The sequence below is a fragment of the Chlorocebus sabaeus genome, chromosome 3 (assembly GCF_047675955.1).
Source record: "Chlorocebus sabaeus isolate Y175 chromosome 3, mChlSab1.0.hap1, whole genome shotgun sequence".
NCBI classification, from domain to species: Eukaryota; Metazoa; Chordata; class Mammalia; order Primates; family Cercopithecidae; genus Chlorocebus; species Chlorocebus sabaeus.
Genome location: NC_132906.1, coordinates 20484595 through 20505963, shown reverse-complemented (window position 1 = coordinate 20505963; position 21369 = coordinate 20484595). Strand labels below are relative to the sequence as shown.

General features: G+C 38.8%; 1 protein-coding gene across 5 annotated transcripts in view; it reads right to left on the bottom strand.

Moving 5' to 3' along the window:
* The window catches only part of DGKH (diacylglycerol kinase eta), a 198083-nt gene that overhangs the window by 110871 nt on the left and 65843 nt on the right, over positions 1–21369 (bottom strand). For all 5 annotated transcript variants that reach the window (XM_007960238.3, XM_073013763.1, XM_007960243.3 and 2 more), the window contains exons 3-4: positions 13509–13619; positions 11468–11548 (exon numbers count right to left, since the gene is read on the bottom strand). In XM_007960238.3, the coding sequence (XP_007958429.3) occupies positions 11468–11548; positions 13509–13619 (192 nt within the window). The remainder of the gene's footprint in view (positions 1–11467; positions 11549–13508; positions 13620–21369) is intronic.

Here is a 21369-nt window from a genome sequence, read left to right as displayed (position 1 = left end):
CCATATTAGGCCCCTATTCCAGGTGCTTCCATGAGATAAGCCATTGTCTTTTATAGAGTTTGAGGCTTTAGTCTGCACCACAAATAGGTACCAGAAGTGAGAGTCAATCTAAATGAGTACAGGACTAAAGAGCCTTCAATGAAACACTTCAGCCACATCAAGACCACAATGAAGTCTAGGTAAATTCCATAGCCCTTCTTCAAAAAGTACATGAGTATATCAGTCAGGTGGGCAAAAGAAGAATAAACCTTTCACAGCAGTCTGCATAGCTTAGAAGCCCCTGGATAACAGGGAAGTTGGTGGAACTTGGGCTGCTGGTTCAAAACTTGACCCATCCTTGCATGTTTTCATGCAGTAACTCTCAGAAGAGATAGGTTTTAGAAGTTCACCTCCACACAGCTACAAGCTATGTCTTCAGGATCATGGTGACAATGACAGTGTCAGCTCAGAACCATCTATTTGGAGTCTGTAAAAGGCCTTGTATAGGAACACATGAGTGAACTGTGGATTTATAACCAGCTCCAAGACCAGGAGGCAGTACCGCACATGGCCATGCACTGGGAGCTACAACACGGCACACACACTGGGAAGGTCAGTCCTCCACGATACAAGGTTATAACTGGCCACGCTTTTCATGTGACAGCAGTCTGCCACTGGCGATCCACAAGGTGCCGAAGGCTAAAGGCCACCTAGGAAACCAGCTTCATGAAACACGGATATGCAGACTGAGGGATAAAAATTTCAACATGGTGGCCAGGGTTTGGCCTCAGAAATACTGGGAGGGGGGCATGTTTGTGGAGAAGAGCAGATGAACTAGTCTCACAGAAGTTTGTTTATGGAATCCTGAATGGTCTGCGCCTCAAGTTCTAAGGAGATTGTAATTCCTCCCCGCCCCCGTCTTTCCTATAACCTGGGCCCCTGTGATGGCACAGTTTCCAGTCTCAGTAGGGAGGCGAGTTCCTTGTTTTTGGTATCCAAATAGTACTATTCACAAGGTCACATACTTTAAAGACAGGGACCTATCCCTGAAGGCAGGCAGCATAGCCTTTAAATTTGTTTAAATTCGAGTAAAAACTTTTTAAAAATTGGTACTCAGTGGCCAATTTTTTTTTTTAATTTAGCACTGTATACCCAGAATCTAGCACAAATGTCTCATATATATAAAGGAATTCTCGATAAATATTTGTTAAATAAATGAATGAATGAATTCTAAGGGCAGTCCTGGAAGTGGACAGACAGATAAGGAGTGGGCTGCTGTGCAACAGACTAGGACAGAAAGAGTACTGGAGGCTGCAGGTTGAAGGTTACTGATCAGGAGCTCTATATTTTCCTTGAGCCGTGGAACTTCGATAAGGGGAAAACGGCAACATCAGGCATGGCAAATGATCATGACACCCTGACTGAACGTCCGACACAGCTCTTTGGATGACAAGTGCCCTCTCCCAGCCTACTGATAGTGTCTATTAACCACTACGAACCCTTTGATGAAACTGATCCACGTCCTGGGACTCCCATGGTCTGATTTTGCAAGCAAGCCCTAGGTTCCCAGAGCTCCCGAGTTGGCAGAAGAACCAAGGACACGCTCACTGGGTCTTGCCTTCCTTTAGAAAGCCCATTTGAAAGATTTCTGGAAGGCTACTAGTGAAGGTGGAGACACAGGTTCTGTTTTTCTGCCACACCTTATCTTCACCCCAAAATTTTTGTCTAGGTACAAAAGGACCAATGGTTTCTTACACTTTGGTGTGAGGAAGCCCATAATAACCTTAAGAGCTATTTCTCTGGGTTAGTCTTGGAAAAGATGCCGTATCACTAAATGGAAAGATAAATATGAAACACCCACAGAAACAAAGATATTTCATTTCTAAAAGCCCCTAATTTCTAAGATATAGAAAAAGGAATATGAATTTTAAAGTTAAGATAAATTATCAGCTTTCAGAGTATAAAGCCATCTAAATTGCACATAAATCAGTTTTAAAAGGCAAAAAACACAACCACTTAAATTGCATTAATATGGCATCATTTTAGAGTGCTATAAAATATTTTAACTAATATAAATGTTAAAATATGAGGTTTGCTGCTATCAGTCATCTAATAATTACGTAAGCCAAGGTGGGACCACTTCAATGATTAATGAAAGGCAAAAGTCATGTTTGTAAACATGGTATAAAATCGTCTTAAGTCATTACACAAATATTTCAATGAGGATGCAAGAATTTATGGGTATAATATATATAAACCAATAGCACAGGGAGGGATTAGAAAACTGTTCTCTAAGTCAAAACACGACCTAATACTTTTTGTCCAAAAAAATCCACTATAGTTTACAAATGTCACTCATTCATTCATTCAACAAGGATATATACCTTCATTTATTCAACAAATACTTATTAGCTTTCTCTCTGTGCCAGGCACTGTGCTAGCCTTGAGGATTCAGTGGTAAAGAAGCCACAGTCTTTGCACTGCAAGGAAATGTGTTTCCACCATCTCTCCTCACCCCCTCTCACATGCACATACCATGCAAAGATCTCCCCAACTGCATTATAGAAAGATGGTCATTTAGCTCTTGCTGTGTGGTATAATAAGCCTTCATGTATAGTGTCTAGCACAGTGCCCAGCAGTCTCTAAATCCACTCTTCTTTGAGTATTCCCAACAAACATCAAGAGCTGAGAGCCCTGAATTACATATTAGCTGTGCTCTGCTATTAGTCATCTAACCTTGAGAAATTCATTTCAGCACTTGAAGCTGAATCTGCTCTGAGAACTCTCTTCTTGAAGGCCCCTTTCAGCTCACAGGGACTGAGATGACTAAAGATTTCTAATAATGGGAAGAGCTATTACCTCACAAGGGGCCTGTTCTATCAGATGACTCAAGTTAGAAAGTTCTCTGTTATACTGAGCTCAATTATTCCTCCACGAATTCATTCATGGGTCCTGCACACTGCAGTAACACAAAACCTATCTACAGCCTCGCCTACATAGTAACGCCTCATTAAAAAGACATCTGTCACATTTCTCCAAATTTTTAAAATAAAAGAGTACCCTTAAATGCCAATCAATCCCAGGATTCCCGGATCTTTTTTATAATATTGGTTACCATCCTTTCTCTTTAAAGTACCGTGCCAAAATACAATGAAATATTCTAAATTTGTAGTCTGACCAGCAAGTGCTTACTGTACATCTGGTGATGCAGCATAAAACTCTGCTTGACTTGTAGATAAAACAACTGAACACGTAATAACCAGTTAGAGGAATACTATCTGAACCACATTTATTTAAAACGCCATAATAAAGACACAGCATAGCAAAGTCATGAAGATACAAACTGAGGCCAGATGATGTGGACAGGTTCAGATTCTAGTCATTACATTATTAGATGTTAGCCTCTCTGTTTCAGATTCCTCATCTATCAAATGGGAATCATAATAATTCTTACACTGTAGGATTCATATAAAGAATTGAATGAGTTATCAGACATAATGCATTCAGAAGAGAAATACAATAGTTACAACAAATATCAAATAAGGTAGGCAACTTACTTGTCAGTGATTATTTATTCAGGTGATAATCTAAATACCTTTTGTGAATGTGCATTCACAAGTGATATGAAAAGAAAACAGCTTTTAGTTATTTCCTTTGTAAGTAAATATTGATAGATTAATGGAGAAAAATAAACTGACAGCTTTTTAAGTTCAAAGGATGTGATCTCCCTCTAAGAGAGAGATGAAGTAAACTATATTAACTGAGAGGAAGCTAAGGGAAAAGCGGAATAAATAGAAAGGAAACATTAAAGGAATTCTTAAGAACATTTTGTTCTGTACCACTAAAGCCCAGCCTGCTCATTTCAATTATATTATGAATGCATAATTTCTGATATTTGATGTGCCATAAGGGTATGTTCTCATGTTTATTGGTGTCTTTTTATGTAGACTTTTTAAACCCTCGTAGAAAGAATCATAATCTGAAGCTAATAAATTTTAGTCACATCTGCTGTGGCAAGTGACCCCTGAACTAAAATCCCTCTTTGTTCTAGTGATCATTTAGTTCTAAATATAAGTGTTACCAGAGGGTGCCTGTGTTTCATCAACTGAGTAAACCCGTGTGGATGTGCAGTACCTGTGAAGTTTCACACACACCTACAGACTGCCCCCTGAAAACGTTACAAGTGGTTAAATAAACGAAATAAATTACCTTTGTGTTTCTTTCTACTTCAAACAAACCAACAAAAAACACATGCTACTTTCCCTAGCAAATTTCCATAAGAAGTTTTAACAATGCCAGTACAATAATTTCATTAAAATTGTGACTCATTAAAGATTTAGCTTAATCTTCATTAAAATTTAAAGAAAACAGTCATTTGAACAGCATTCTTTGAAGGCTTAACATGTGATTGTGATGACTTTCATATCATTAAATAGCTCTTCTTTCGCAAATAACATTTACCTAACACGGTGAGATTATAATTACATGTATTATTCTCAGTCATAGTTATTAATATGAGATAAAAGTAGAAATAAATCTTTGCTATACCTCTGAAAGATAAGCAGCATGGAATGTTTTCTCAAGATAAAGTTCATCCACATTCTTCCAAATTCCCAAACTTTTAGGAATTGGCAACACACTGCCACTTGGAAATAGGGAGATGACAAACTCGGGAAAATAACTGCCACTTTTATTAAACTGCAGGTATTGTGGTGTACTAGCACATTTAATTTAATCCTTATAATCCTATGAGGCAGGTACTCTTGTTATTCTCAATGACTGGTGAGGAAACTGGGATTTAGAAAGGTTAACCAATTTGTCCAAGGTCACATTAACTGGATGTAGCCAACTCAGGACCCAAACCCAGGCTGTTTGACTTTCATGGTCTAAGCTCCTATCCTCTACAAATGGGGTAAATAAAAAAAAAAATTCTGGGGATAGACATATCCTGATTAGTGAGAAAAGAGAGCAGTGTTTGAGGAAGAAAGAGAACAGCAGAGGCAGAGACTACCCAGATAGAAAGGATTCTGTCTGATTGGAAAGAGTCTTGGATTACACATTAGGAGGTCTGGGAGCCCTTTCCCAGGGTGGCACCAGTGTGACCAAAAAGAGATCAATTCTCTCTAGCCTCATCTGGGAGGAATACATTCACCTACAGCATAGGGTTATGTTAAAGATAAAAATGAAACCTCCAAAACACCATGCAGACAGTAATCAAATTTTTAAAATGAATTTTTTTAAATGAACAACAAAAAAGAACATTTTATTGATTTAACCATCATAGAAAATGCCATGGTAGAACTTAAACTACAAATAAATTATCATTTTTTCTTTCTCTCTCTCTTTTTTTTTTTTTTTTTTTTTTGAGAGACTGGGTCTTTCTCTGTTGCCCAGACTGGAGTGCAGTGGTGCAATCTTGACTCACTGTAACCTCCACTCAAGTGATCCTCCCACCTCAGCCTCCTGAGTAGCTGACTTGTAGTCAGGCATGCACCACGACACTCAGTTAATTTTTTCATTTTTTGTAGAGATGGGGTTTCGCCATGTTGCCCAGGCTGGTCTTCAACTCTTGGGCTCAAGTGATTCTCCCACCTCGGCTTCCCAAAGTGTTGGGATTACAGGCATAAGCGATCATGTCTGGCTTGAACTATAAATATATTAATAAACATTAACCTAAATGATGTCAAAAATTGTCCTTTTCCATTCCCTGATCACATCACCGTTACCTAAAATCACAAAAAAATACTTTCATTGTTAGTAAGCTTTATTATGGCTGAAGACACTTGTGAAATCATCAACTCAAACCATGGCTAAAATTAGCTCAATTTGAGTCAATAAAAGTATATACACAAATTTGTCATATCTGTTTCTTTCTTTTTTTTGAGACAGAGTCTTGCCCTGTTGCCCAGGCTGGAGTGCAGTGGCACAATCTCGGCTCACTGCAACCTCCGCTTCCCAGGTTCAAGCAATTCTCCCGCCTCAGCCTCCCAAGTAGCTGGGACTACTGGCATGCACCAATACATTCAGCTAATTTTTGCATATTTAGTAGAGATGGGGGCTTTTCCTACCCTCAAGCGATCCACCTGCCTGGGCCTCCCAAAGTGCTAGGATTACAGTCATGAGCCACCACGCCCAGCAAATTTTTGTATTTGGTAGAGACAGGGTTTCACCATGTTGGCCAGGCTGGTTTCAAACTCCTGACCTCGAGTGACCTGCCAACCTCAGCCTCCCAAAGTGCAGGGATTACAGACATGAGCCACCCTGCCCAACCCATATCTATCTATTCATATTGTAAGACCCGGAGCAGAAGAATCTAGCAATACTGTGTGGCCTATAAAAACTGAGATAAATGGACATTGTTTTTTTAAGCCACTAAGTTTGTGGTTGGTTGTTACACAGCAATAGAAAACTAATAGAGTATCTGAGACAATTTAGATAACAAAAAAAACCAGTTATTAACTCCAGAGTTGAGAGTGAGAGACTGCACAAGAAAGGAAGAGTAATCATACTGTGCGTAGGTTTTAAATCATGTCCCCGATCCTCTGTCTTAATGTCTGTGACCCCCTTGAAGCCTGGCCGGCCTTAGTGACTCACTCATACCCAACTGAACGTCACAGAAATGACACTGAGGAACTTCCCAGGTTAGGTCAGTCACTGCCCTGATCTCTAGAACCCATTTTACCAGAGAGTTCAGCACCGGATTTTCAGGCAAAGCACAGGTCTTCCATTTTCCGTTTACTATTTACGTAGTTTCCATCCACTATTGTACTTTGTCAATATATCACCCTTAGAAACTTCAGGAAGAGGAGGGATGGCTGAAATGAAGTAGAATTTGGCCATTCCTGGATCCTCCAGCCATAATACATCAAACTATACCATTAGCCTCTGACACAAACCAGCCACAATAACAGCATCAGTAGCAGTCACAATAATTGAGGAAGGTAAGATATTTAAATATTTAAAGAGAGGAAGGTTTGTCAATTACTGGTTGAAAACATGTCTCTTGCTCCATTTTATACCCTGGAAAGTTCTACCAAATTCATTTGCTCTAAAACCCTAAGCAATCTGCCTAACTTTTTAGTCCCTACATTTGTTTTTGTTTCTTTGTTCTTTTATTTTGCTTTGTTTTGTGTTAGAGACAGGGAATCACTTTGTTGTCCAGGCTGGAAAGCAGTGATGCAATCATAGCTCACTGCAACCTCGAACTCCAGAGCTCAAGCGATCCTCCCATCTCAGCCTCTGGAATAACTGGCACTACAGGCACGCACCACCACACCTAGCTAATTTTTGTATATTTTTTTGTAGGGAAGTGGGGGGTCTCACTATGTTCCTCAGGCTGGTCTCAAACTCCTGGCTTCATGAGATCCTACCACCAGCCTCCCAAAATGCTAGCATTATAGGCTTGAGCCACTGTGCCCAACCAGTCCCTATATTTCTAGTCCAATAAACTAAAAAAATGGTATTCGGTTGAATGAATAAATTTCTTGAAAATATTTCAATAGAAAGTCTTCTCATGCCTAAAATAAACTTTCATCTTATTAGTTAAAATCAACAAATACTTATGGATAAGGCACCATGAGATAAAAAGTATGACAGAGTCCCTATCCTCAAGGAGGTTATAATAAAAATAAATAGTAAAGGGCCAGGCGCGGTGGCTCAAGCCTGTAATCCCAGCACTTTGGGAGGCCGAGACGGGCGGATCATGAGCTCAGGAGATCGAGACCATCCTGGCTAACACGGTGAAACCCCGTCTCTACTAAAAAATACAAAAAAACTAGCCGGGCGAGGTGGCGGCACCTGTAGTCCCAGCTACTCGGGAGGCTGAGGCAGGAGAATGGCGTGAACCCGGGAGGTGGAGCTTGCAGTGAGCCGAGATCCGGCCACTGCACTCCAGCCTGGGCGACAGAGCGAGACTCCGTCTCAAAAAAAAAAAAAAAAATAGTAAAAAAAAAAATTTTTTTTTTTTTTTGGAGACAGTCTCGCTCTGTCACCTAGGCTGGAGTGCAGTGGCACAATCTCAGCTCACTGCAACCTCCACCTCCCGGATTCAAGCAATTCTCCTGCCTCAGTCTCCTGAGTAGCTGGGACTACAGGCATGTGCCACCACACCTGGCTAATTTTTTGTATTTTTTTTAGTAGAGACAGGGTTTCACCGTGTTAGCCAGGATAGTCTCGATCTCCTGACCTCATGATCCGCCCGCCTCAGCCTCCCAAAGTGCTGGGATTACAGGCATAAGTCATCAAGCCCAGCCAAAAAAAAAAAATTTTTTTTAGACAGGGTCTCACTCTGTTGCCCAGGCTGGGATCACAGCTCACTAGAGCCTCGAACTCCTCAAGCAATCAACCTCCTGAGTGGCTGGGACTATAGGTGCATGCCACCATACCCAGCTAATTTTTGTATTTGTTGTAGAGATGGGAATCTCACTATGTTCCCCAGGCTGGTCTCAAACTCCTGGCCTCAAGTAATCCTCCTGCCTTAGCCTCTCAAAGTGTTGGGATTACAGGTGTGAGCCACTATGCCTGGCCAAAAATAAATACTTAAGTAAGTATAAGGTAGCATATGCTAAATTCTGTAAGAAATGCTATAAGAAAGATCACGTGCCCAGTTGAAGGGCCAAGAAAGACCTGTATAAGGATTTGAATAATTTCCTACTCCAAAACCCTAGACCTTGTCTTCACCTGAAATTAATGCATGCTTCAAAGCTTAAATTTTGAAACCCTCTTTCAGATTAAACTCTTAAAGGATCCAAAATTCTAGCTAAATAGGAGGAATAATTTCTAGTGTTCTATAGCACCGTAGGATGACTATAGTTAACAATAATATATAGCTTCAAATAGCTAAAGGAGAATATTGAATGTGTGCAACACAAAGAAATGGTCAATGTTTGAGATGACGGATATCCTAATTACCTTGATCTGATCACTGTACCTTACATGCATCGAAACATCACTATGTATCCTATAAATATATACAATCATTATGTGTCATTAAAAAATAAAGAGGATTCAAAAACAAATAAATGTTGATTGGGGGGAACCCTTATTCCCCCTCCATGAGGCTCCAGCAGAGAGAGGATTATTCTTCACTGCCCAGGGAAAAGCAAGTGGCTAATCCTACTAGTAGGACTGGTGAAGTTCTTTCTACCTCACCCTACCCCATCTTCAAGTGGGAGAAAGAAGGAATAAGCAACGTTTTGGCCTTAGATCTCCAACAATTCATCAGAAGCTCTGTATTTAGTGGTTGTTGAATCCTGTTCAGCCAAAGCTGTCCCCTACTCTGTACTCAAAAACTGAGAAGAGCAGAGAGATGGATGATTTATCAATCCGTCAAATATCTAGCAATCCCTCCCTTTCTCTTTCTGTTCAATATGCCCTGTAAACCATCAACCCTGGATCAATTCATTTGTTTGTTCTCTACTCCCACTTAAAGAAAATGCTATAAGCACAGGGAGTAATAACATTACTAAACCTGATCTCCAATCTTTGGTAGACACCACTCACTACTTAGTAATCATCTATAGGTCCTTGCTCAGTTTCGATTCTCTTTTTCTACAGAAGCAACTATTAACCATCCTCAACTTTCACTCACAGCAGATAACCTTATCCTTCAATTTCACTGAGAAAACAGTATTTGGTTTTGAAATATATAAACTTCCTGGCCACGCCTGCCTCTGTAAGCTTTCTGTCTTCCGTTCAACGCCGATCTCTTAACCTGCGCTCTGATTCCTACGCCCGTCACCTTACTGAGCAATCATGCTTCATCAGTCATTCCCTCTCTCTCCTGAGTCTTCAACTTTTGGTTCTAACTATTCCTCCTCTCTTTATATAAATACATTCAAAATCATTTTTAAAACACAACAAAAGAACAACAAAACTAAAATTCTCTTCTGGCCGAAACATTTTACTAGCTATCTTTGTCCTCCTTTTAACAGCCAAGCTTTTAGAAAACAGTTACCTACCTTATCTCTGCCTGCCTTTCACTTGCATTCACAGTGCAGCCTAATGCCTGCCCCCAGCCCCACCCCACACTGAAACTACTCACATCAATGGGACCAAATGACCTCCAAATTAACAAATTCAACCATCACTTTTCAATTCTTCGACTTGACCTCTCTACAGTATATGACACGTCAAAGCATCTATCTTGAAATTCTCTTCTGCTTGGTTTTTATAACATCACTGACTCCTGAGTCTCCTTTACTTAAGAACGCTCTGAGTCTTTATTGGTTAAACCTTGAATTTTAACATTTTCCCAGGACTCTATTCTTGGCTTTCCTCTTCTCAAACTAAACTCTCCCTGGGGATCGGGGGAGATGGGGAGGAATATTTACACTATGAATTATCCCACATGCCCATAAATCAATAAGGCAACATCTGAATTCATCTGTGTCCTCTCTTCCCCCCACCCTTACCAGTGCTCACCTCTATCATGGCACTGCTGTACACCTGTTTAGCAGTCTGTCTCCCCTGCCCTGGCATGCCTAGGGGATGGACACTGCACACTGCTGTCAGGAGTAGTAGCTTTCCTGGGAGGACTGGGAGTGCAGATGGGAGTGACAACGGAGCAAGAACAATGCACCTTTGAGGACCTAGGGAGTATGTAGTTATAAAAAGTACCCCATAGGAAAATGGGCTGAACAATGCCAGGAATATCTTGAGGGAAATTATATACATACACATTCACCTCTGAATTTCTTGTGCTCAACACATGGTGGGAACTCAATCCGTACTTTGTGAATGAAAGAAGTTGGAAAAAAATGGGTTATAATAAGCTTTGAAGAATTGGTAGGATTCTCACAGCGATAGATGGGGGAGGAATCACTGAAGTCAGAGGGAAGAGGAAAAGCACAGGCACAGGTAGAATTGCTGCACTGGTGGGACAGAGAAGGACAGATTAATTGTCTGGTAATACTAGAATGCTGAGGCATGATCTTAGAAGATCTGAAGACTGAGTTGAGGATGGCATTCGCAGGCAATGTGGAACCAGTGACGCCTTTTTAAGCAATGTGATCTGTGATCAGAAAAGAAGAAACTGGAACAGAGCTGCCGAATGAATTACCTAAGTGAGAAGTGAAGCCCTGAACTACGGCAACTGCCTGAACGATGGCAACTGGGGTGAAATGGAGTGAAAGCAGACTACATAGAGAAAATATTATTTTTAAGACTGAAGGTAAATATACTTTTTAAATATTCAAGAACAATGGAATTAATGGAAGTATTAATTTAAAGGAGGTGAAAAACTTAAAGTATTAAAATTAAAAGGGAAAAATTATAAAATTTTTAAAAAGTATATTTAACTCCAGCTTAAATGAGTCATAACTGGTACTGGGTGTTAGAATATACAGTATATTTAAAGTTGATTGTGTTGGTAGGAACTCCAACATGCATAAGTTAACAACAGTTTGCAACTGAACAGGGCATTCTGTACATGCTTAAGAAAGGTCATTCTATAACTTTTGAGAAGGGAGTTAGCGGAATATAACCATACCGTGAAGCTGTTGTTAGCATTTTTCGTGCTTGCTTCAGCTACACTAGCATCTGAGAGGTCAACTTCATCAAATATCAGAGACTGTTAATGAAAAAAAAACATACAAAGACATTAGAAGAAAACCTAACTCAATGCTCTTCAATACATTCTTTCAATACAGGAATTAGGAATAGAAAATGGGGAGGAAAAAAAGTTAAGTTGGTGGTACTCTCTGCAATTTCTTCCTAGAAAGGAAAAATAAAAGCATAACGTACAACTAATCCATAAAACCCCAACTGAAAAGGACTTTAAAGACCTCCTGGGAACACTATTTCAATGCAAATGTTCTGTGCTCTCTGGAAGCATAACAGCTACCACTTATGGGGAACCTGCTGAGTGTGTGGCATTCACATGCACAGTGCAATCTCTCTGAAGCCTGTAACAGCTCTGCCAGGGAGGCAGAGGCAATATCATTGTTTCCAGGCTTGCAGGGTGAGAGCTGAGAACTAGTCCTGGCTTAGCTCACGACGAGTAACTGAACCTTCTGAACCTTATTTTCCTCATCTGTAACTATGTGTTCAAATGAGGTAGTGAATTTGCTTTGCAAGTAGCAGATGACCTTTAGCAAGTAGGAAATCCTAGTCAATAAGTGTAATCTTCCCACTTTTAGCACTCATTGTTCACACGCATTCAGCGTTCTTCCAGCAAGGCAGGCATAACGGTGCACCACTAGAACTGCGGAAACTAGAACTTGAAGTAGTTGACAGTTGGACCTGAAACTGAAGTAGACTGTAGAACTAGCCTACTTCAGTTCAACCAATCTGACTGGAAGACTTGTTCATTGACTGGAAGGAATCTACAGTCTAGCACAGGAGGTTAAACAGACACAACTAACTTTAAGGTAAGACAGACAAGAGTAAAAGAGAAGAAATACAATGAAATGCTATAGAAGGTCACAGATTATTTATTCAGCAGAAAACTGAACTCTCTCTCTCTCTTGTGAATCATGGAATAAGGAGTATTTGAGGGGATCTTGAAGAAAACAGGGAACTTTGTCAAGTGCAGATGGAAAAGGCAAAGTCATCACAATGATGGTAGCATAAGCCCAAACTGGAGGCTGCCAAATAGCCAATGCTGCCTAGAGATAAATGTGAAAAATCAGGATGGAGCCAGATCAGGGACAATTCTGAACATAATGACTTGTAAAATAAGATTATTTTACATGGTTATTACTTCTATAGATACATAAACTCAGAATTAGGTTTGTTTGCTTGTTTTTACCTCCTGGTGTACAACTCTACCAATTATATCAGGAGCATACATTTATAAAAATAAAAATAATTGATTATTCAACTGGCACAGTAGCCAGAAATCCTAATGTTTATTTTTGAATATTAAAATATGAGTTTTTACAAATGGCTTCTCCCAAAACTGTATTATTATTATTTGATTCAACTGTTAAGTAAAAAATATTTTAAGTCTTGATTTGATTTCCATATGATTTTTATTCCTAATCACCAGCATACTGGAGTGATTAGTTTACGTCGGGTACCATGTAAGCTCTTGATGTGTATTTTCTCCTTTAAGCCTCCTCTCAGCAACACGTGCTGTCCACAGCCACTCCACTGGAATATGCTGGAAGTGGGATATGGGCTCTTGTCTGAACACAGAGCATGAATTCTTAGCAACGACAGCAGCTCTCTCTTTCTCTCACGGTCAGGGAAAGATTTACAAGGTAAAAGGTGGAAACCAAAATCGTTGCGTTTATTACATCTAATAAGGTTACATTTAATGTTTTATTTTAATGGTCAAGAAAGAAGAAAGGAAGAAAGAAATGAAACTACACTGGGGCCTTCTTAAAAGGTTATTCTTAGGGACATGTTATGGAACTGACTCAAATAGACGCGCTTGGGATGGGGTCCACGATGGATCATATGTACATTGAATTCATGTAAGAGCATAATGCTACAGTGCGCTTCCAAGACAAAAACAGCTTACAGAACCAAAACTGTACATCCATCCACAGTCTCAAATGCTTGAAACTAGTATTATCTCGAATTACCTTTGAGTCCTTTGCGTAGTAGAGGGTGCGGCCTCGAAGTTTGAAGTATCGCTTTTTCCACCTTTGGAAAGAACTGGTTTGCTTCAACAGCGGTCCCTCTTTAATACTGGTCTAGAGAGAAGCAGAAGCACAATGACACGGTTACAATGAAATTCAAACCCAAATGAAATTCAGAGCCAATGGTGCATTTTCATTAACATTTGGAATAATATTTCTCATGCCTTACAAATTACAAGAGAATATGTTACTGTCATCACAGCTTTGCATATGTGCAAAGCCCCAAAGAGCAAATGTGAATTTGACATGGTTCCCTGCCCACAAAGAATTCATGAGTAATAGGCAAGACACATGCACATACATTAACACTTGCAATACAGTGTTATGCGCACACTGCCTTGTATATAGTAAGTATGGTGGAGGTGCAGTATAATATGATTACGAAAGAGCATAAGTCCTGGAGCCAGAAACCTTGGGTTCACCTCCTGGTACCACCACTTAGTAGCTGGATGATTTCAGGCAAGTTACTAAACTTCTTCACAGCTTTATTTATTCATCTGTAAAATGGGGATGACAATACGACATACCTTATACGGTTGTTGTGAGAAATAAAAAAAAAACACATTAAAGGACTTAGGGCATGGTGCATAGTATGTGCTCATTAAATGTTAGTTACCATTAGCCAGGTGTTATTTCTAACATATACACAATACTGCGCAGGTGGTCCAGAGAAGGACTCATTAGCTCACCTCAGAGGGAGTCAAAGCAGTGTTCCCAGACAAGGTCCCAAGGTGGGTCTTGAAGGAGTTTATGATGAGAGATGGGGGAAGGACATTTTAGGTGTGTGCAAAAGTAGAAAGGTTAAAACATGGATATTTGGGGCATCTGCAGAGTTTTCTGCTATAAATGCAGTGAAGAGTTTGCAAGAGGGAGCAGAGGGAGATGCAGCTGGAAGAGGTAGGCAGGGACGCTATGGCCCTGGGCCAGGCTCTGGTTAAGTGCCTTAGGTATGCTAGCTCATTTCGTTTTCAGCAGCAAAATACTTTGAACCTCTTTGACCTCATCTAGTGTTTCCCTCTCTTGATTTCCTCCATCACAATGGCTGCTTTCTTCTGCAGTGGGCCTACATACTCCTGCTGTAGGCTGGCACTACCTCCCCTCTCCTCCCTCAGATATCCCTCTGGCTGTCCCCTTCACCCACTTCAGGTCTTAACCATCTCAATGAGACCCACCTGAGTAACTGCGTGTTTCACACTGAAACTTGTGCTTGCTCACCATATTTTCCCCCATCCTGATCTTATTACCCACCCCACAAAGTACTTTCCATCTTCTGACACATAATGTCATTTACTATGCTTATTGTGCTAACCCTATTAGAATATAAGGTCCTTGAGTTTATTATATCTAAAAAAGTTAAATTTAATGTTTCATTTTAATGGGATGGAAAGAAAGGAAAAAAGAAAGCAAACTACACTAGAGCCTTCCTATAGGATTACCTTAGAGGCCATGTCACAACACTGGCTCAAAGAGACCCCCTTAGGATAGGGTCCAAGATGGACTACATTTACACAGCATTCAATAAAGAGTTACAGTGCTATACTGAGCCTCCAAGACAAAATCAGCTTGTAGAACCAAAATTTTAAATCATCCCACTGGATTGCACACTGACAATATCTCCAGTGCCTAGAACATTATCTGGTTCATATGATAGAGATCTATATGAATAAATGGCAGGTGCTGAGATCATATCTCTGTTTGATTCCACCGTTCATTTCCAACTTTTACACAACATTATTTCTTACTACCATAAAGACATAATATATTGAGAAAAGTTTGTTGTCTCCAGTAAGACAGTTAAGTTGCATTAATATTTACTTTGAATTTCAATAAGAATTTTACTCTACAGCTTGCTCTAAGACTGTCTTCCTGGAACTGTTGTGGAATCATTACCATTTAATTGTAACAAAACACTTTTGAAAGTCAGTACCAAAGAGGCAATTTAGAGTCAGACAGACAGATTTCAAGCCAGGCTCCAGCATACAATAACAGTAGGAACCTGGACAAATTACTTCAACTCTGCACCTCAGTTTTCTCTCCTAAAAATCGGAAATAACAATACCAACTTCACAAGTTTGTTGCATCTAACTTAATTATAAGATAATGCCTGTAGAGCACTTAGCACACTGTCTGGGTTACAGAAAACATTCAATAGATGGCAGAAAGTGTTATTATTATGATATCATTATGCTATTAAGTCCAGGGAGTGTTTGCCAGGCATCAAATTATAAGAGCTTTTTGTAAGAAGTAAATAAGTGTTTGCAGCCACTGTCAGGACAAATAACAGCTGGAGTAGGACTGTATCAAGAGAGGTTATAGGAGACAAGAGTCAGAATATGCTGGACACAACAGGGAGTGTGCTTTTTCTTCTAAGTGCAAAAAGCTAGTGAAATGTTTAAGGCAGAAAAGTGACAATGGGGAAACGGGTGAGAAAGGAGGTGGTGACTCGAATGGCAGCCACGGTGGAAAGCCACTGCCTTAGACTAGGGTAGGGTCTAGCTGCACATCTAAACCAATTACAGCTGCTGGAGTCCACACAGAAGCAATGGTGAGAGAGGCCTCCTGAGAGGAAGCAGTGAGAAAGGCCAGGTGTCGGGAGAAATCTTGCCCTTAATAAGCTTCATGTGGCAGCAGCTAAAAGTGCTCCTGGAGTGAAACTCCAGGCCCCATTTTGCACAAACTCTTAAGAAAAATAAGATTTAATGCCAGCATTCTAAGGCCTACCTCCCCTGCCTTTTTTTTTTATAATTGCAACTCATTTTTTATAGTGTAAACCACCATTTCAATGTCCTACCACATGGCGCCAGCTTAATATACACGGGTGGGGATAGGTCATCTTCTATCATCTCTCCCATCACCGGAGCCCGGGACCCATGTAAACACAGGGCAAACCCTATCACCAAATACACTGTTACCACCACTCACTGTAGCAGGAATTAAGAGGTCCCCAAGTCTCACTCCAAAGCCTACTTATTTTTAGCAATATTTCATAACACGGAATCCCAATACAGAAAGGAAACAACACGTACAGCAATTCACACTGACTTATATTCTATAATGACCTTTTTATTCCATAAATCACACTAAAATTTTGCGTATAACAATAAAAATTAAAACATACTCCTAACAAAGGTATTTTTAAAAAGGGGAAAAACATAAATAACAATATAAATTCCTAAATAAGTCAAATTAACATAATTTAAATCTATTGAGGCTGAGAGTGTTAACAGTAAGTGCATATCAGTATTAGCTGCATGTCAAAATTATCGGAAATATTCAGATTTATTATGTGACATTTATACCAGAAAGACTAAAAATCCACATTTATCATCTAATTATTTTGTATCTTTTAAATAGTCATACATCTTAAGAATGCACCCCTGAAATAAAATCTATGTTATCACCAATTAAGTCAGAAACACAAACCAAAGGAAGCAACATTACAGGAAAGAAAATGTACAGCTTTACTGAGATATCATGATCGTATTAGAAACGCACATGCTTAAAGTGTACAATTTGATATGTTTTGACATACAAATATGGCCATGAAACCACTACCATAGTCAAGATACTGAACATACTCGCCACAATCAAAACTTTCCTTGTATCCCTTTATAATCGTTGCCTGTCCCCAGGCAGCCACTGGTCTGCTGCCAACAGCTGCTTCATATCCTCACCAACATTCAGTCAGTCACTTTAATTTTAGGCATTCTAATAGGTAGATAGTATCTCATTGTGGTTTTAATGTGCGTTTCCCTAATGACTACTGATTCTGAGCATTTTCCCATGCTTATTTTTCACTTGCACATCTTCACTGATGAACTGTCTGTTTGAATCTTTAGTCCATTTTTATAATGGGATTGTCTGTTTTCCTATTTTTGCATCTTAAATGACCTTTATATATTCTAGATACAACGTATTTATCTAACATGTGATTTGCAGATATTTCTTCCCAGTCTGTGACTTGTTTTTTCCATTGTATTCATGGCATCTTTTGAAGATCAGAGGGATCCTGAATTTGATGAAGTCCTATTTATCAATTTTTTTCTTTTATGAATCACATGAAACCTAAGAAAGCTTTGTGTAACCCAAAGTCACAAAGATTATCTTCTATGGAAAAACATTATTTGTACATGCATGGCTATTAACCTCAACACACAATCTAGTCATTCTAATTTTCAGTTGCTCTGTTACTAATTTCCTGTCTACATTACTTTTTTTTTTTTTTTAGAAAATATGAACAGGTATAATTATCTAAAATATTGGTTTGTAGCAATTACTCTGTAGATAGAGACTATTAGATGAACATCATAAAATGTGTAACTTTTTGAAATTTATAATATACATTTTGCATATCTGTAAAGAGGCACCTCCATATCTGAGGAATTAGTGACTTAATGTAGCTAGTATGTAACTAAGGAACAGACCACAGTTCTCTACCTTGGCTTTTTGGTAGCAAATGGTGAAAGTACAAGCTAATCCAAATCTCTGTCTTTTCTAAAGTTAGTCACATCTTTTTATAAGGCTAAAAAATACTGTGGTCTTGGATCATATACATTTTTTAGTCAAATCAAAGAATGCCTTGCAAAATTATTTGGCTAAAGTAATTATAATTCTTAGTGAAAATTCATGTTTAACTCCAAAACATGAACACTGTTTGTTACATTCTCTGAAGACAAAATTTTCTCCTATTCATCTACATAGGTGGAGCATGTCTTCTTGATCCATGTTTCAAAATATGTGCACATATCATATGCAATGACATGATATGCTAGAAGTCTAATCTAAAAAGCTTTCCCAGGACCTGTAGAAAACATTAAGAATTATGAAGAAAGACTGACACTGTCTATTATAATTTGATGTCCCCTCTGAAACTTACATTGAAATACAATCCTCAATATGGCAGTGTTGAGACCTACAGCCTTGAAGAAGCTATTAGGTCCTGAGTGCTCTGCCTAAATGAATGGATTAATCCATAGAGTAATGGTTAATGGATCAATAGGCTAACATGAGAGTGGAACTGATGGCTTTACAAGAGGAGGAAGAAAGATCTGAGCTAACACATCAGCATGCTCAGCTCCCTCGCCATGTGATCCTCTGTGTTACCCTGGGACTCTGCAGAGAATCCCCGTCAGGAAGAAGGCTCTCACCAGATGCCCAGCTACGCCCTCGGACTTCCCAGCCCCCAGAACTGTAAGAAATAAATTCATTTTCCTTATAAATCACCCTGTCTCAGGTGTTCTAAGCAACAAAAAATGAACTAAGAGACTGCCACTCTTTATGTGGCATAATGAGATGCTAAATCTTGTGATGACGTCATGAAGCACTCATGCCCTCTCATTCCACTTTCTCTTTCTGTCTTCTTTCACCCTTTAGCTTCTCCCTTTGGTCAACAACCAGCATATATTATAAAAGTTCCACCAGATATTACGTAGTCTAGCTACAAAGAACTATTATATCCCTCATCAAGAACCTAATTGGGGTAGTGGGGAAAATTTTTCATGTTGCACTTCAGAAAGAAAAATCTGACTTATGAATATTTCAAACACAAATGGTCATTAGTAATGAGAAGGTCCTTATTCTGGCTAACTGTGTAAAAGACTCTTGAGGGGGAGACTCCATGGCGGAGGAGAGGTGTATTCTTCATTCATCACACAGACAGTATCCACTAATGAAGCTCCAAGTGAAGGACTCTCTGTGTCCCAGGAACTTGGGTTCCAAGTTAGAACTAGGAGTACATCTTTCCATAGAAATCATGTCATAAATCTGCCTTAAAGCTTAAGTCCCCATGGTATTCTCTCATGTGTCTAAATCCCAAGGATACCAGTTGCCTAATACTTCTATGGGTGTAGTGGTGAGAAGGAATGAATCCTGACACAGCTGCAGAAAAATAAACAGGAAGGTCACTGGTAAATTAGGAGGTCAATCTCAACTGAGGATAGGTTTTACCTGCCTTTTGCTCTAGCCTGGATTATAAACTACTTGGAGTCCAGGAGGTCTATCTCATTTGTCTTTGTATTACTACTGTGAAGGTTCTATAATTTATGTAAGTACAGATGCTCCTCAAGTTACAATGAACATACTAGTAAACTCATTGTAAGTTGAAAATATTGTCAGTCAAAAATGCATTTAATACACCTAGCCTACTGAACATCACAGCTTGGCCTAGTCTACCTTAAACGTGCTCAAAACACTTATGTTAGCCTACAGGTAGGCAAAATCATTTAATACAAAGCCTATTTTCTAATAAAGTATTGAATGTCTCATGTAATTGAATACTGTACCGAAAGTGAAAACAGAATGGTTGTATGAGTACTCAAAGTACAGTTTGTACTGATTTCACATCATCAGAAAATTGGAAAATCATTAAGTTGAACCACTATAAGTCAGGGAATGTCTAGTGTGCATGTGTGCATCTGTGTATGTGTGTGTGTGTATATGTGTGTGTTTAATACACATTATTACTTTCATAGAAAAATGTGATCTAAGTTCCAAACAACCAGTTCATAAACAAACTACTTCTGGAACAAAGTCTAGCTGTGAATTGGGGTCTGCGCATAAAAAGGAAAATGGGCAAACTAACGTCTGTGACAGTGGTTCATAACTTGGTTGGATCAAGATGCCTTTTCAGAATCTGTTGAAAGTTGTGAATACTATCTCTCCAGAAACATGCGTGCGTGCACGCACACACACACATAATACACACACTGAAAATTACATACAATTTTAGAGGGTTCATGAACTTTCGAGATCCACCGTAACTAAAAATGATGGCCTCCACATAACAATAAATTGGATTAGTGTTTTGGTGGTTGTTCTTTAAATAATTCGATTAGTTTTTTTGGTTGTTGTTTTGTAAATAAATCAGTCCTTAATATGGTTATGAGAAACAAATATTAATTCTTTTAAACTTTGTCTTCAGTTAGCTTAATGGTCTCCTATGCCATTAGAAACAGTGTAATTTGATATTACTTGAGGTTAGACAGCAATAACTAAAAAATTTTGAGTTCCAATTTTCTGTTGCATTTTCAGCAGTAGTTAATAATTATATAACCAAACATATCCTAAAATATACAGGCATTTCCTAATTCAAAAGTTTGAAATATACTTATTTATTCAGTTTGAAAATTTTACTTTTGAAGATATACTACATAGTTATTCTTCCCAAGATCATTAAACATTATTTTATAAAACTGAAAAGTTTACCCTAAGAAAAATTAATTTGAACTCAAATGTTCATTCCTTCAAAACACAAAAGAATACATTTTCATTCCGCGTTTTCAGTCCTAGTTTTTTTTTCAAACCAAGATTGGACATGTGGTATCTTTGGGTAACACATTATTTTCACTTTAGACTAGGAAAGCTCAATTAGCACCCACACCTCAATAACCTGAAATAATCAAACAACAGTTCAGAGTCTTTAATGTCCTATCCAGTTTCATGGTTCACTGCTTCATAAAGTGTGCACTTGTGACTCATAAAAGGACACTACCATACAGAGAGGTCAAAATGTAATATGAGGAAAATATAACCACAGTGGAAAGGAAGTATCAAAGGTTGTATTATCAATATTTTAGTGAGTTATTCTTAAAATAAAATTGATTCATCATTTACGATTAAAAAGAGAATGTGCAAAAACTAAGATATAAAAATCAAGACTTAATAGTATGTTAAATAATTAACTTGATCAGAAAGAAATATGAAGTGTTCATTTAAAAATATACAGATTACGTGGCACAATGTGAATATACTTAAAGCTACTGAAATGCACATTTAGAAATGATTAAGATGGTAAATTTTAGGTTAT